General features: G+C 41.1%; 1 protein-coding gene across 3 annotated transcripts in view; it reads left to right on the top strand.

Annotated features, from left to right (window-relative positions):
- Positions 1 to 12,356: 12,356 nt before the first annotated feature.
- The window catches only part of LOC131223694 (exocyst complex component SEC10b-like), a 38,959-nt gene continuing 35,231 nt past the window's right edge, over positions 12,357 to 16,084 (top strand). For 2 of the 3 annotated variants that reach the window (XM_058219162.1, XM_058219163.1), the window contains exon 1: positions 12,357 to 12,512. In XM_058219162.1, coding sequence (XP_058075145.1) covers positions 12,381 to 12,512 — 132 coding nt within the window. In that variant the 5' untranslated portion in view covers positions 12,357 to 12,380. Of the gene's footprint in view, positions 12,513 to 15,500; positions 15,633 to 16,084 lie in introns of those variants that run through there. The other variant, XM_058219164.1, reaches the window with a different exon arrangement.

Consider the following 16,084-nt stretch of genomic DNA (forward strand, 5'->3'; position numbering starts at 1 on the left):
GGAACTCGTCCTCCTCCTTGAGACTCGCATCACCAGGCTCCACGTAATCTGTATCTCCTGCATCTACAAGCGGGTCTGGTTGGTGTTTTAAAACACCGTCCCAGAGAAGGAGTGAGTGATCAACTCAGTGGGTGCTATTAGTCTTAAGTTGCAACAAGCATCAGTTATAATATGAATTTAATGAAAAGCAATCATTCACAAATACCTAACTAATCTTATTAATGCACATGCATGGTGGATGATATGATGTATGCCCTCACCACAACTCTCCCTCGAGCGACTCCATCTAACGATCACATATGTCAACACTCCCTCAGAGCGACCTCGACTGTCAAGTCGCCAACCTAGCTAATGTCATGCAATGATGATGTTAACCGGGTTCTTAGTTAAGTCCATTCATCCAACAAATTTGAAAATCTGATACACTCCACATATCAAATGCCCTGAACTAGTTGCGAGGCCAAATCCCCCCAATGTGTGAGGCCGAGACCCCGCGATCCTTGACCCCGTCGGATTTCCCCCATCCCCGACTTCAAGCACATGGGGGGTGCTGAATTTGGGATCGCTCGCTGTCACTATGGGGAGGCGCGTCACCCCAGCGTAGGCCGACAGCTCGGACGCAGTGTCCCATTCCACCATGCCCGGCTCATGAGACTGTGGATCAATATTCCATCTGGTATCGATGGACTACAACGGTGGTAGGGTGTTCCAGTTTTCATACATATGTGAGCAAACAAGGTTAACAAACCAGATGGGTCAGCCAGTGGACTAAACCGCACGAGCCAAGGCAAGTATGTGGCGGAACGACATCGGGTACAAGCGACCCATGTAGCCTAACTACTGCCGCCCACACGTACTCGCCCAAACCCATGGGTTTAGCCTCAAGGTGGTCCTACTAACGGAACCACCTTCGCTCTCCTCGTGTTCCTGACCAACCCAAGGGTAGGAATAGTGACTCATAGCATGCCAACTACCAATGTAACATCAAGCATATTCAACACCATGTTCTTGTATTGCTCAACATACAATTCAAATTTCTCTAGCAAGCAAACTATTAATATTATGAATAAAGTGTATGTGTGTGGTGTGGGTTGGTGAGGAAGTTAAGCACTTCCTATACCTCAAGGGATCAAATACATAAGAGCAAATGAATCATACACATATGAGAAAAAGAAATCTACCAAACATGAGCATGCAATCATCCATACACTAGATCATGAGAGAGGCAAGATTAACATCAAAGAGAAATAAACATACAATTCATACAATTCCAACAACATGTCATCCCCAGGTTTTCTCTAGATTCTTCAATACATCATACCTAACAAACAAAATCATTAAACTCCTACTATAATCGGTGCTAGGCCTCCTAAGGATAATAGTCCGCACCTATGGATTGTTAAAGTATCGAAAAACGACCTAGAAACGCCGAACCCGGTGCCGATCGGCCGGAATCCTAAGACATTGCACTTGCATGTTAGAATCTCATGCAAAACCTCCCTTAACATGAGGAGTTTCCAAAAAGATGAGAGATTTACCTACCCAATCGACGGAGAGGACTTCTCCCGGTTGTGGATGATGGATTTCCTTGAGGGAGAGGTAGGGTTTTGCAAGATGGGACTCCCTTGGGCCCCACTTTGATCTATGGCCCACCTTCACTCTCCTTCATTCTCCCTTCCTCTCTTCTTCCTCTCTTCTTTCTCCCTTTTCTCTCTTCTCTCTTTCCTTCCCTAGGGCAAATTCGTATGGGAAGAGGGGTGCCCCAAATGAGGCCCTTTTATAATGCCAGATTGGTGCAAATGGCCCCAAGTGCTAGGTTTTTACTATACTAGACCTATGAGAAGGTCTTTCTAAGCTCTAGAGCTCACTATGGGGCGTAGGAGTCTACACTCACCGTTGGATAGTTGGCCTTAATAATGATCTACTCATGGATATGATCGGCTCGCCATTTAGATGCGCCGATCGACGGATATGATTAGAAGTCTGTTCAACGGTCACCGATGGTCGATCGGGGCCGCGGTTATACGGATATGAGCAGGGAAATATCCTTACTTCACGGGTAAAGTTTGGTCGTAAACTGACGGTCCGAAATCCTCAACTTTACATAAGAGTGGACGACTCAATTCACTTAAGTTCCAACTTCTTCCTTTAGGGTATTTGCACTCGTCCTTCGGCTCAAGTTGACCGGTTCTGGACAGTACCCAGGTCCGATTCCCGCGATGGACGTCAAGCCCAATGAAAAGGACACTATTCTATAGTTTCGGAACTAGTGGCCTGCCAACGAGCGGTCTAGAGCTTGTTCGGAAAATCAGGGCATTTCTGGAATGAATTAGGTATTGAGATTTCTCGAGGGCAATGATTAGGGTTTGGATTAACTATGTTCATAGTGTGGTCTATTTATAACTAGTGAAAGTGAAGATTTGGTCATGATTACTCTAAGCCATTGGTTTTAGGCTAAAAGAGTAACGGGGTTGATCTGGTGGGTCCCTGGTCACGAAATTTATAGAATAGGTGCTCCATGGCCTGATGAAGGGCAATGCAAAATTTGAGGGCAAACGGATGCGGGGTTTTACCGCAACGGTCCGATTTGCTATCAATGGTCACCGTTTCACGATTGAGTCCCAGATTTTTGTGGGCGGGTGTAGAAAAATACATTAGACCCTTATCATAAATTATGAAGAAATCTGACAGTTGAAATGTCTTACATTTTAGTTTTATTTACACGTGCCAGATTCCAATTCTGGCATTGGTGGGGCGCATCTGACAAGTGCCAGATTCTACTTCTGGGTGTCCACTGGGTCCATGGTCCGCGATAGTCACCAAGCCCAGTGAGATCTATGCTCCCTTGAATTTTTATAATTTTTTAACCTTCCTGTGTCGCAGTATAGCCCACACGGGCTGTCGCTAAGTGTAAACGATCATCTGGCTTGGAGGCCCACACCAGGTTCTATCAAGGCCCGTCTGACCTATTCAATTGGGCTAATCTTGGTCTAATTTATTTGTGATACCTCACTACGAGTGGCTTAAATGAACGGTCCTGTGGCAAATCCTACGTGGATGCCCCAGGACACTGTTCTGGTTGGGCGGGACGTTACACTACACCTGATGTTCAAGTGATCGGGCGGATTCATTGGCTTCCTACGGCTGATTAATTGGACTGGTGCGGCTCTTTACTGGTACCACCCCTGTATACACTGACATTGAGTGCTAATGGTTATTAAGTAATATTTACGTTAATTAAATAAAATTAAAAAATTAAAATTGATGGATTTTTGGAAATCCAAAACAGTGAAAATTCAGGACGTTAAAATCTACCCCCCTTAAAAATAATTTTGTCCCCGAAATTGCCTAAGGGTAGTAAGTACATGCTTCATTATTTCATTTGCCCAGGTTTGTTGATTTCAAGTTTATATGCATGGTAAGGTGTATACTATCTATGCTAGGCTGGCTCATTTTAGTCTACCCCCCTTAAAACTTTTTCACCCTGATGGTTTACTAAAATTTATTTATAAAGATTTAGATTCATGGCGACGGTTTTCCTCTATCTAGAGTAAAAATATTTGTTTTCAATGGTAGACTAATACGGAGAGACGGTTGTAGTAGGCTTGAACCCGATACGTCGATCATCTACCTGACATGGGTAGAAGGCTCATCGTATCCCTTCTTCGTCCTGTGGATCCTAGTCTTCTGCTCAGCCAAAGCAGTGAGTCCATTAGTAGTCGCCCAGGATTGAGAGTTGAGTCAAGCCGTGAATGCTTCGTAGGTGTATACTTCCGTAATTCCGTATTCCGATCAATCTAAATGTTTAGGAAATGGTCATTGTTGGAATGTTTAAATCTCTTATTTATAAGGTTGTCCTTTGGGTATTGGTCCGAGAGAGTTCTCATTTTAATTCTTGTCTAACTTAGTGATTTAAATCTCCCACGGTGCTTATGGTCAAATGATTATCTTAAAAATATTTCTAGTAGTATAAAATCTAATATGTATATCACCATTTCGATCTCATGTCTAGTGGGTTAAGAGCAGACTGCACTTTAGTTTCATAAAATTCAAGAATGAAGGAATAGTCAAAATTTTTAAAGTATTCTGGTGGGTTGAAGTACTAATAACGTTAATAAGGACGCAGTAAGGCAATCATACATTCAAGCATTCACAAGGCAACAAGAAGATTTCAAGGCAATCTATACATACATATTGGATTCAAAGTACCATTAGTATGGCCAGTTACATCCTACAGTATAGATTTCAGCATAGATATTTCAAACGTAAGGGAAATATAACCTAGTCAAGCAAAAGTTCTAATTATCCTTCAACACATGGAAATAGTCCTAACTGACTCAAAACGAAATACTAATTATCCGTGCGTTAAGCTTCTATTCTTCTGGGTCAGACGAGGGTGGGGGTGCTTCTTCCCCATGAGGGAAAGAATCACCGGAATGGAGAAAAAGGAGGCAACAGTTGTTAGGAATGCCACTTCCCTCGGCAAGGAAATGGATTGTTGATGATAATGTTTTTTTTTTTTTTTTGAAAAAATGAAATGGGTTTAGTGTTGGATTTGTGAATGGGGTTTAGGACGGGTTTGAAGTAGATCTAGAATGGGAGAGTTCTCTCTAGGGTTTAGAAGGGATGGTGACCCTAGAAAGGTCGCGGGAATAAAAGGAGGAAGAACATCATCTCCTCAATGTGGTATGAGTCTTGATTACATAAGAAAATAAGAAAACTTACAATATTTTAGTGAAGTCTGCATCGAATATGAACTTAGAAAGAATTAAACAATCAAACTCAACCATATTCAAGAGTCAAAGTTCAACAGTACTAGAAACTATTTGAAGTAGAAAAATATACTAAAAATAATCTAATTTAATCATACAAGACGATTTCTATCATGGTTAGAAGTAATTTCTAAAAAGAAACAAAATACTAAAACTCAAATATGAAAAAAAAAAAAAAAATACTTGGTTCATTGGCAACCCACAGGGCATCAATCTTCATCTGTTAACTGATGTTATAGATATACCAGAAATTTCAAGGAGGCTATTCCATGAAACTAGACATTTTGACACATTTTGTAGGTTAAGAGGTTCCTACGTGTATAGAAAATTCTAGAGTGGTAGAAGAATGTATTATAGAGATTACGTAGGATTATCTAGATGATTTCTAAAGTTTTCTTAGCCACAGGATGACATCGTAAGCCTTATCTTAACTATCCATGTAAGGTAGCTAAAAGAATCTTAGGTCTACATAAGGAAGACAGGTCCTCATTTATAACTAACCACATAGACCCCATTCTTGAGTTCTAGTGTAACAAATTCGTTTACCTTGAAGGCTCTCTTATGTTACTCTCTTCTCCAAAATAGCGTGACTACACTATGGTGGTAGGTTGACTCATTCGCAACGAGGGTGTGTGCGAATGCTTCATAGTCTGCACTTAGGGAAGTACTTGAGATATGACACACTAGGATTTAGGAGCCGGCCATGGCGGAGCCTCACATTGACTACGCTCGCATCTTGACATGGTCCCATCTAGTACTAAACCCAACACGACTATTACATGTACACCTCAAATGGTAAAGCCAAGCAAGCAAATTAGGCGATAGAGTCAAACGAGCTATATCATGTATATACAAATATATATTTTAAATCTCACTTTCTTTACAGTAGGCTTTAATTAACGAAGTATAATTAACCCCATTCGGCAAAATATCCTTCTCACCCATTAACAGCAAAATGTCCGATGCAACTTCTGTCTTACCCAACTCACACCATCCATCAATCAATGAATTACAAGTTACCACATGTGGTTCCATCTTATCAAATATTATAATGAACTCAACCTAGATAGGACCCAAATCAGACCTAAGAAAACTATTTATTAGTTAATATAGGAAAGTCTACAGGGTCTTTTAAAACAAGCATGCATGTATGATAAGTACCAACCCTTTTTTTAAACCTATGTGCGGCCTACCATGACATGTAAGTATCATCCAACTTGTCCATTAGATGCCTTTGGATGTTAGTCATAGATCCCAATATCTAGCCTAATCCATCACATGTTTTAGAAATAAATAAATAAATAAAAACTCAACTCAATGTCTAGTTGGGTTAGGTTGACTCGAGTTCTATGACTAGTCTTACTCAACTCTATTCAAATATAGTTGAAGTAATATTATTTATAAAAAAAATATATATACATATATATCAGTAAAATATAAAAATAACGCAAGGACATGCAAGTGCATGTACCTGTTAATTGGCCTGTTAGTGGTGTTCTTACCTCTGTTAGAAGTCATGGATTCAAAACCCAAGCCAACCTGACCATGCAAGTAGTTGACTGGATGTGTCATGCCAAGTCAGGGCCGAGTTAGGCTCACAGACGAGTTTGATGGTGACTCGGCTCAAAAAGTATGTATTGGGATTTTATGAAAGTCATAAACCCAAAGACTAATAATGATAACAATAAAAGACCGAAGAAGAAGGAAAAAAAAAATCATAAATTTTGACGACATTTCTGGTGAAACTCTCAACTAAGCTACTGCGTAAACTCATTTCTAAAACCTTTGAATTTACTTAATATGACTCAATTAACTCTTGAAATATAGTAATTTATATAACTAATATGATGAAGATTTATAAATGAAGGGAGCTTTGATGTAGAAATGGAGGAGGGCTTTGAAAATGAGATTTGAGAAGAAGAAGAGGGCTTTGATGAAGATTTGAGAGGAATTGAAGGATTTGAGTATAGGTTCTTGGGATGGGTTTCATGGATGAGGAGAGGGATTTGAGAAAAATAGATTGTGGTTTTTGGAATGAGGAAGAGAAGGGCTGGGAGAGGGGTCTTCAAGTGACCCCACACATGTTTAAAACATAAAAAGGGTCACCCATTGGCCGCTTGGGCGGGGGCCATTGTAACGTTTCTTATATATTTAGTAATAGAATTTTTTATTTTTATTTATCATTAAGCTCAACCTCACTCTATAAATTTTATTTCATTTCGAGTTGTAGAAAAAAAATATTAAAATTCTAGAAGTGACATTTGTCTGAAACTAACGATTTTTTTTTTTTGTAAGATTGCATGATGTCTCTATTTCTTGTAAGGTTTCTTGTACTTTCACTAACTAAATTATTTTTTAAAATTTTTATAATATTTTATCAGTAAGTTTAAAGACATCTCACAAAATTTCATCTCATTTGGAGTTGTAAATAAATTATTAAAATTCCAGGAGCAACAGCTGTCCGAAATTAATAATTTTTGGACAGTTGGTAAAATATCTTAATTTTAACTATATTATATTTTTTATTTTTTTTTCTTATTTTTATATAAAACTAGACTCCTCAAGCTTCAATTTGACTTTTGAATCACCTAAATCGGAGTTGTAACGATGGATATATGAATTTTTGAAGTGGACCCAAATTTGCAGAAAATTCCGGCGGAGGCAACGCGGGCCGGCGGGGGCCAGGCGGGCCTCTGGCTTCCCGGGTGGTCGATATCTTTCGATGTGCATATCTCATCAACCAGAATGAGTTATTCGACGTGCCATATATAAATTTGGGGTAGGAGAATCCGATCTACGCAATGAGCTTACTGGCTTCACGGGATTCCCCCGGTTAGTGGTCAAAATCTAATTTTTCTATAGTTTTACTAATTTCGGTAAATTTTCGTTCACCTCTATGTCTTCATCCCCGAATGGGTTGGAATGATTAATTTTGGTCTGGTATTAGCTCATTTGGTCTAGAACGATGTTTCTGACCGTCAAATTTTCGATTTCCGACTCGTTCCTACCAATGTACTTGGGAAGTTCAAGAATAGGGTGATGTTAGGTGAATATTTAAGGAGATATGTTGGAAAGAGGGATTTTGACTTAAGCCTGTCTGGCTAAGGGCATTTAGTTCTACTAAATGGGATTGCAATGCTACTCCCAACTCAAGATTTGGGAATGTCATGTATAAAATGGGTGTGAGATAGAATTTAAAACTTATTTTATAGGCTTTGTAGAATGAGTCTTGTGTTGGAAGGTGTGATATGGGATTTTCAAGTGTAGTTTGAAAGGAAATCCCGCGATTTACCTTTAATTGCATGCATCACAAACCTGGTATTGGAAAACATGGGATACAGACAATCTAAGGACAATACCTTACACATGTATGTATTGCTTCTTACCATTCCGACAATACTTTTCGCCCGTGATGCCGAAAAGTTGATGTCTATCATCATCACCAACGACGATGATGGGTTCGACATTAACCGGAGGCTAGTTGCCCCACTGTCGCCGCCGGAAGCCCCCTCCCATGAACTCAAAGAGTCTGACATGGCGGCTTTTTATAGAGGTAGAGAGTCGCTGATTAAAAGAAGAAAAGAAAGGAGGAGGTGGCAAATGGAGTTTGAAGCTCATCGGGGAAATGGACACCCGGATAACGGTGAATACAGTCGCCGAAAATCACCTGTTCTTGATAGGGAAGACGACCTGATAGGGGAGGCAAAACACAAGCAAAAGCGACTGAGGGTTAGGGAAGGGAGGCCATGTGGCGACGCTTGAGTACGCCCATCAATGCTGGGTTCGTACGATGTCTCGTCGACTACCACCTCCTGACACGTGACACAACTCCATGCGCCACTCGACCCTAATAACGAGTACTAAGCCATGTGTCATGCCCTCATTAGTTTGTCACCGAAACGGTGGCCTGATTCCCCACGTGACCTCGAACCACGAAGCAACACGTCGTGTTCAGTTATTGACATGCATTGAGCACCGTGCTAGCTGCCATACCTGACATGACCTGACCTAAATTATGTATAACCCGACCTAGCTATACTTGACTTACTTTCCGAGCCTCCGTAGACCGGCTCGAAAAGTAAGGGGGCTTTACTGTTGGGGGAAAAATTAGATGAGTCGATAGGTCGACTTATAGAATGGACCAACTCTACAAACCAGCACAGACCTAATGAGATTTGAGCCTTAGGGGGCTTCTACGTCCGAAGACAGGTCAACCTTCAAGGAGGTTGAAGCAACTATAAGGACGCTCAAAGAGGATGCAACTGTAAGTCCAGTCAAATGGCCAATTACTGACCTAACCTATAAGTCGGCCATAGCTTGGCTATAGGTCGGCTATAGGTCGGGCATAGGTCGACCATAGCTCAGCCATAACTTGACTATAGCTCTGGATAATATCTAAAAACAAGGCGTACGCCGATTCAACGGAAAGCTCAATATGACTTACATGATCTTCTCCCGGAACAATAGTCCGGGAATCTCTTCGATGGCCCAAAGATCTTTCCTAAGATTTTCGGAGGATCAAATCAGATCCCAAGAACCATAGATGACGATAATCTCGAGACCATCCCAAACGAATCTCTGAATGGATTTGTCTCCAACGTATCAAAAACGACTCCCTACAACTGTCTTCCTTCTCCTATAAATTGAGGTATCCCCATCCAATGTAAAGTACGAAAAACTTACCATAATACTCGACTTGTGATTCTTTTCCTTAAGATTATCTCATTAAAAGACACAAGGTCCTGACTTAGGCATCGAAAGGTCCCCTGTACAAGACGGGGTCTCCTTTGTCCATTGTTTTGGTCTATGCATGTCACGAAGGGTTAGCTAGGGAAGGTCTGTCGGAAAACTGTATCAACATCTATCATTCCTTATCGTAATATTTACTTTTATCAACCATTTATATTCATTATTATAATTTGTAGTGGTAATCAAGTAGATAATAACTTTAATTGTAATTTGAATTTACACTCATGTGTCGAAGTTAATTCAAATATCAAGTAAGGTTATTTATTCAAAGATATGCTTTGCAATTGTTCTTTAGAGTCAGCCATAAAAAATTTATTTTTATTTTATCTACACTCACGAGAAAAAGTTCTTTATGGAAGTCATAGTTTTTGACAATTTTCAGATAACAAACCCCACCTATTGAAAATCTTATAATCATCTTAACAAACCCCACCTATCAAAAATCTTATAATCATCTTAACTAAATCCCTGCAATTGGTTGAATAAGCAACTTATGTTATACAACTTCGGTTGTACCTGATCCATCTACACAGTATCTGCCTATCTTAGGGCTTGGATCATAATATGCTAGGTTTGAATTGAGCTGTACATTCAATTCGGGCACGCGTGTCCAATATTGAAATAACAACAACACTGAAAAGGTTTTTTAATGGTGCTCTTCAGTAAAAAAATCTTTTCTATGGTGTGGTCCACTTAAGATTCAGATTATTATGGGAAATCCAACTCGATGGGTAAAGTCCGCTGCCCACCTCAGAGCTCGGATGAGAGACATCGGAGGTGTATGGCGAGCAAGTGGGGCCGAGTCTATCCTCAGCTCGGGCCGAAGCCTGTCTCGGCTCTTAACCACAATCCTTGTTTAATAATGCGACTAGGTCAATCTGCACACTAGTCAGGGTTCGAGGTTTGGGGTTGGGAGTTCAAGACCAAAAGAGCCGAGGCCGAGGCTAGATGTGGACGTTCTGGGCACTGAAGCAAGAAACTGCCTTGAACAGATACGATCGGATATCTCACCCGCAAATACGCTCCTCTAAGACACGATGCGCTGCACAATCCCTGAATTACAGACGAAATCTTCACGATCACAGTATCCCACTAATTGAGTGAATCGTGCCAAGATTAACGGACACAGACCATCCAATATGTAGGTATAAATACAAGGGAACCCCATTGCTACAGGTATGCGACATCTCACACCCTCTTTCTACATTCAACTTAGACCCAGATTCCCTAACCTGACTTAGGCATCGGAGGGTCCCCCCAGATTAGCTAGGGTCTCCTTTGCTCACCTTTTGTGCAGGCCCAGTGTTAGACAAGGGTTCACAACATCGATCGAAGGGTGGTCCAGATTTTGACATCAAGACGGATCTCTTCAACTTTTTTAGCTCATGCTCCCACAATGAGCTGGAAAAACGCGTGGACGGCATGGATATACAATATATACATCAAGGTGGGCCCCACGATCGGGGCTGCACCGTATTGGGTGAGGGTGGAGCCGCACCTAATGCGCTCTTTTTTTAGGAAGTGGATTGGCTGATCAGGGCCGCACCGTATTGGGTGAGGGCGGAGCCGCACTTAATGCGCTCTTTTTTCGGGAAGCGGATTGGCTGGTGTATCTCACACCAGCTATATAGCTGTTGTATGTACGTGTAGTGCGAAGACGAGCACTGACGCTACTGGAGCTCCGAGTTGTATGAACGATTCAAAGGAGATCAAAGTTACATGGGCCCCACAGTGATGTATTTATTATATCTACACTGTTCATCTATTTTTAGAGTTCATTTTAAAATATTATCCAAAAAATGAATCATATCCAAAGATCACCTGGACCACACCATAAATAGCAGCAGAGATAATGATTTTCACCGTTAAAAAATTTGTAGGGCCCACCATAACGTTTATTTTACTTCCAATCTGTTCATAAGGTCAAAAATACCTGAATGAAGAGGAAAAACAAATTTCATATTTATCCAAAACTTCTATGACCCCAAAAAGGGATTCAATGGTAGATGTTCAATCCCCCACCGGGTTTTGCAGTGTGGTCCACTTAATAGTTATATCTGTCTTATTTTTCGTCTCAAGCCTTAAGACTAGCTCGTCAAATGGATGGACGGTTTGGATATAACACATACCTCATTATCAGATCCACAGGACTTGGTGACGTCAATACATTAGCTATATAGCTGGTGTGAGGTACACCAGCCAATCCGCTTCCTGTGGACCCCACCGGCCAATGGTGATGGTCGGTGCTCTGTGAACCCACCATTATGTATGTGATTCATCCATGCCGTCCATCTATTTTTCCATACCATAAAACACCATTATGTATGTGATTCATCCATGCCGTCCATCTATTTTTCCATATCATTTTATGATATGAGACCAAAAATTAGATATATCTCAATCTCAAGTGGACCACACTATAGAAACCGTGTTGAGTGAGCTTCGACCATTAAAAACCTTTCGGGGGCATACAAGTTTTGGATCAAGCTGATCTTTGTTTTTTCACTTCATCTGGTCCTGTGTGACCTAATAAACAGATTGGATTTCAAATAAACATTACAGTGGACCTTAGGAGGATTTTAAAGGTAGATATCTAATCACTATTGTTTTCTTATGGTGTGGTCTACTGAAATTTATATCCCTCTAATTTTTGGGATCAAGCCCTAAAATGATCTGTAAAAATGGATGAACGGAATGGATGAAATACATACATCATGGAGGGGCCCACGGAGCACCGATTACCAGCCACCGGGCTGGTGGCAGGGGGAGTAGCCAATCCGTTACCCTTTTTTCGGCTGCCCGCCAACTCAGCACGTGGGGCCAGCGACTCAGACCTTTAACTTGAGTATCCTCGCGCGAATGTTGGGGCTGCTTATTAAGCCTCGCCAGCATTGCAAACTGAAAATCATCTGCGAAACAGAAAAACCTCAGTCCAATCGAGATCTCCTCCGCCTGCAAATTCTCACTCTCCTGCAGTCTGCTCGCAAGAAGGTAAACCGTCTGTTCATGTCGATTTCTGATTCCTTGACTAGCTCTTTTTTTTTTTTTTAAAAATTTAATTTATTATTATTATTTTTTGGACTTGTAGCGAATACCCAATTGGAAGGATCTAAATTTATGCATGTTGGTATTGAAAATTCGAAGAATTCTATTACCATTTTGCCGAATTTATTTTCTTTTTCCATTTCCATTTTTTTTTTTCAGAGGTTGTTTTGGTCATTGTAGAAATATCGATGATACCGTTGTCATGGAAACGAGTGCTGTTTTTGATATCTAAGAATAATTGGTAGTTTGGCGATCATTTCATCTTTCAATAGGAGTAGGGTCTGAATTTGATATTATCCTTGCTAAAAATGAACAAGATCTACACATTTTGATCCACTTCGAGGGTAGATCAGCCTCCTTGTGCAAGAAGCATGGTTTTTAATGGAAAATGCTCAATCAAATAATATTATTCATGTGTCCCTTAGTAGTCAAAGACTCCCACAATATTTCGCAATTAGCAAAACCAAAAGATCCAAAAATAGTTAAAATCTAATCTACCCACAATCACACACAATACTAATACCTCATATGATAACTCACATGCTACATGTCCTGCCAAAATAGGACTTATTCAAAATCATACCATCTAATCCCCATCTAGCTGGGTTTCTAGTCTCAAATCCTACCATTCTTCCCCCCTTCAAAGAACCTTGTCCTCAAGGTTCAATCTCCCTTCGATCCCTCTTCCGTCTCGATCTCCTCTTTAGCATTGCCATCTAGTATTATGGGATCGACTCCTACTTTGGGCATCATTAGAGTAGTAATGAGTGTTAGTTGGTCTCCTCGATGCAACAAAGCTGTTGGAGTTTCTCTTCCTGTATGCTTGCCAGGTTGCCAACATGATTGTGGTTGCCAAAGTAGTGGATTGAAACATTTGAATTTCGACCTTAATGCAAGCACTTTTTCTTTCCGTCCTTCAACTCGCTCTAAACTAGTTTGGAAGTCTCAAATAGTTCCGATCTATTGTAGTCTCACGAGCATGGCATTGAAATTCCTTGTATTCAGTTGGTTCAAAACGTATGCACAACGGCACAGGGCCTTGACGAAGCCAACCCATGTTATTGTCGCATGTGTTTTCTCATACCATTGATACTTCTGAACAACATCCCTTTCCATGTGGAAGGATGCTAATAGAACCCTCTAATCCTATGGTGTGGAATCTTTGCCAGCAAATGTTGGAAATTCGAGACATGTATACCTTGCTTGGATGAGCAATACACCATCTCTATTGGGCCACTGTTAGACTTGCTGGATTCACTCCTCATATCTCAACCGTTGCTTTGATCCATTGTATCCTTGATTATTGAAGATGCCAACCGCTCATATGGAGGCTCATGGCAGCAAGGGTCTCTTTGATCTCTTGCAACAATGCCGAATGTTACTGCACGTCTTCTTCCAACTTTCCAAATTTAGCCTCAATCGATTCCATGTGTTGAGCTCGTGTCGCGCGCTTGGGCATCCTCAGGATTGATCCCCTGATACCAAATGATATGATCCTTGCTTAAGAATGAGCAAGATCTAGGTGTTTTGATCCACTTCTGATGCAGTGAGTACCGACCAACTCACAAAAAGCTCCAGAGCTGATGAGGAAGGATCGTTTTATCTCTATATGCATGCCCTCCTAGGCAAACTCATGCGAGACCTCCTCGTGGGCAATCCACGCTTTGCACGGGTGCCCGAATTGCATGGTCCCACAGTGGGCCTCACCTCATGGCCATTTTGCATTTCATAAATCCCATATCGTGGGCCACCCCACTCCAACGTGGAGATATAGTGCATCCCTGGAATCACGCCAAGATGCTCCCGCATCATCCACCTACGCCGGTGTGGAGACTCAAATATTGGGCTCCTGCTCTGATACTATTTTGATAGTGGGCAACCGACTAATGTACTAAAAGCTCTAGAGCTAATGGGGACTGACCGATTTATCCTATATGCAGGCCCTCCAAGGCAAACCCAAGCAAGACCTCCCCATGGGCAACCCCTGTGTCATGCAATTCAGGGACCCGTGCGAAGCGGGGTTTGCCCATGGGGAGGTCTCGCCTGGGTTTGCCTAGGAGGTCCTGCATATAGAGATAAACCAATCATTCACCATCAACTTTGGAGCTTTTGGTATGTTGGATAGTACTCCCCGCATCAAGTGATATCAGAGCGGGAGCCCAGTATTTGAGTCTCCTTACCGGCATGAGTGGATGATGTTGGGGCATCGTAGTGTGATTCCAAGGATGCACTATATCTCCATGCTGGGTGTGGTGGCTCACGAGGTGGGCTGAGATGCAGAATGACTGTGAGGTGGGGGCCACTGTGGGACCATGTGATTTAAGGACCTGTGCGATGCGGGGGTTGCCCATGGGGAGGTCTCGCCTGGGTTTGCCTAGGAGGGCTTGCATATAGGGATAAACCGGTCCTTCCCCATCAGTTCTGGAGCTTTTGGTGCGTTGGTCGGTTGTTTGCTATCAACTTTGAGGAAAGATCAACTTCCTACAGCAAGCAGTATTGGTTATGGAAAATGCTCAATATAATGATATTACTCATAAGTCCTTTAATAGCCAAGGATTCACAATATTTGGCAACTAGCAAAATAAAAACAACCAAATAGGTAACTAATTTAATCTGCCCACATTGACACCCAATCTTAACACCTCAAATGAGAACTCACATGCCATGTGTCCTGCAAAAATAGGACTTATGTAAAATCAAACCATCTAATCTCCATCTAGCTGGGTTTCCATTCTGGAATCCTATCAAAATTCTTGTTGGTGTTGATTTCCAATGTTGTAATTAGCTTATAGTCTGATTTTTCTTCAACTTATTGTGAATACCCAATTTGAAGTATCTTTTGGTATTGGAAATCAATCTAATTAGAGAGAAGATCCAGGGATTTTGTTATCGTTTTTTTCTGAATTTATTTAATTTATTTTTTTCTTTGCTTATTGCCAAGATCTAATTTGAGCATCATCACACATGCACTGTCTATGTTTTGGATCGGAATCCTAAGGTTTAGACTCCATGAGGAAGTGATATTCTTTTGAGCTAAAAGGAAAACTTCAACAGATTTAGCCCAGAGTAAGTAATTCAGACAATTTAGCCACGGTATTCCATAGCGGTAACGATGGCCGTAATGGCCACCACCATTACCATTACAATAAGGGCTGTAAAGGCCATTATGTTTTTTTTTTTTTGAAAAAACCTATATTGGCCCTGTAATGAGGCATTACAGGCTGTTTTTTCATAACGACCATTATAACCCTGTAACGTATAACGATGGCCACCGTTACTATTACATAACTGTTTTTGCATACCTTGCATTCAGCTTCACAGACTTAATTGATGCATTAAACGAGGAACTGGGCTTCTCACCCAATGTTGAAGAACCAATAACCACACCTTTAGGATCCATAGGCCACTTTGAACGAATTTAATTTAATTTGTAATGAAAAATGCTGATCTATAATTAGATTCACACTCAACTACAACCCACAACAATAGTGAATATCACTTTCCAACTCTTCATGATC

This window comes from Magnolia sinica, chromosome 13 (genome assembly GCF_029962835.1).
Source record: "Magnolia sinica isolate HGM2019 chromosome 13, MsV1, whole genome shotgun sequence".
Lineage (NCBI taxonomy): Eukaryota > Viridiplantae > Streptophyta > Magnoliopsida > Magnoliales > Magnoliaceae > Magnolia > Magnolia sinica.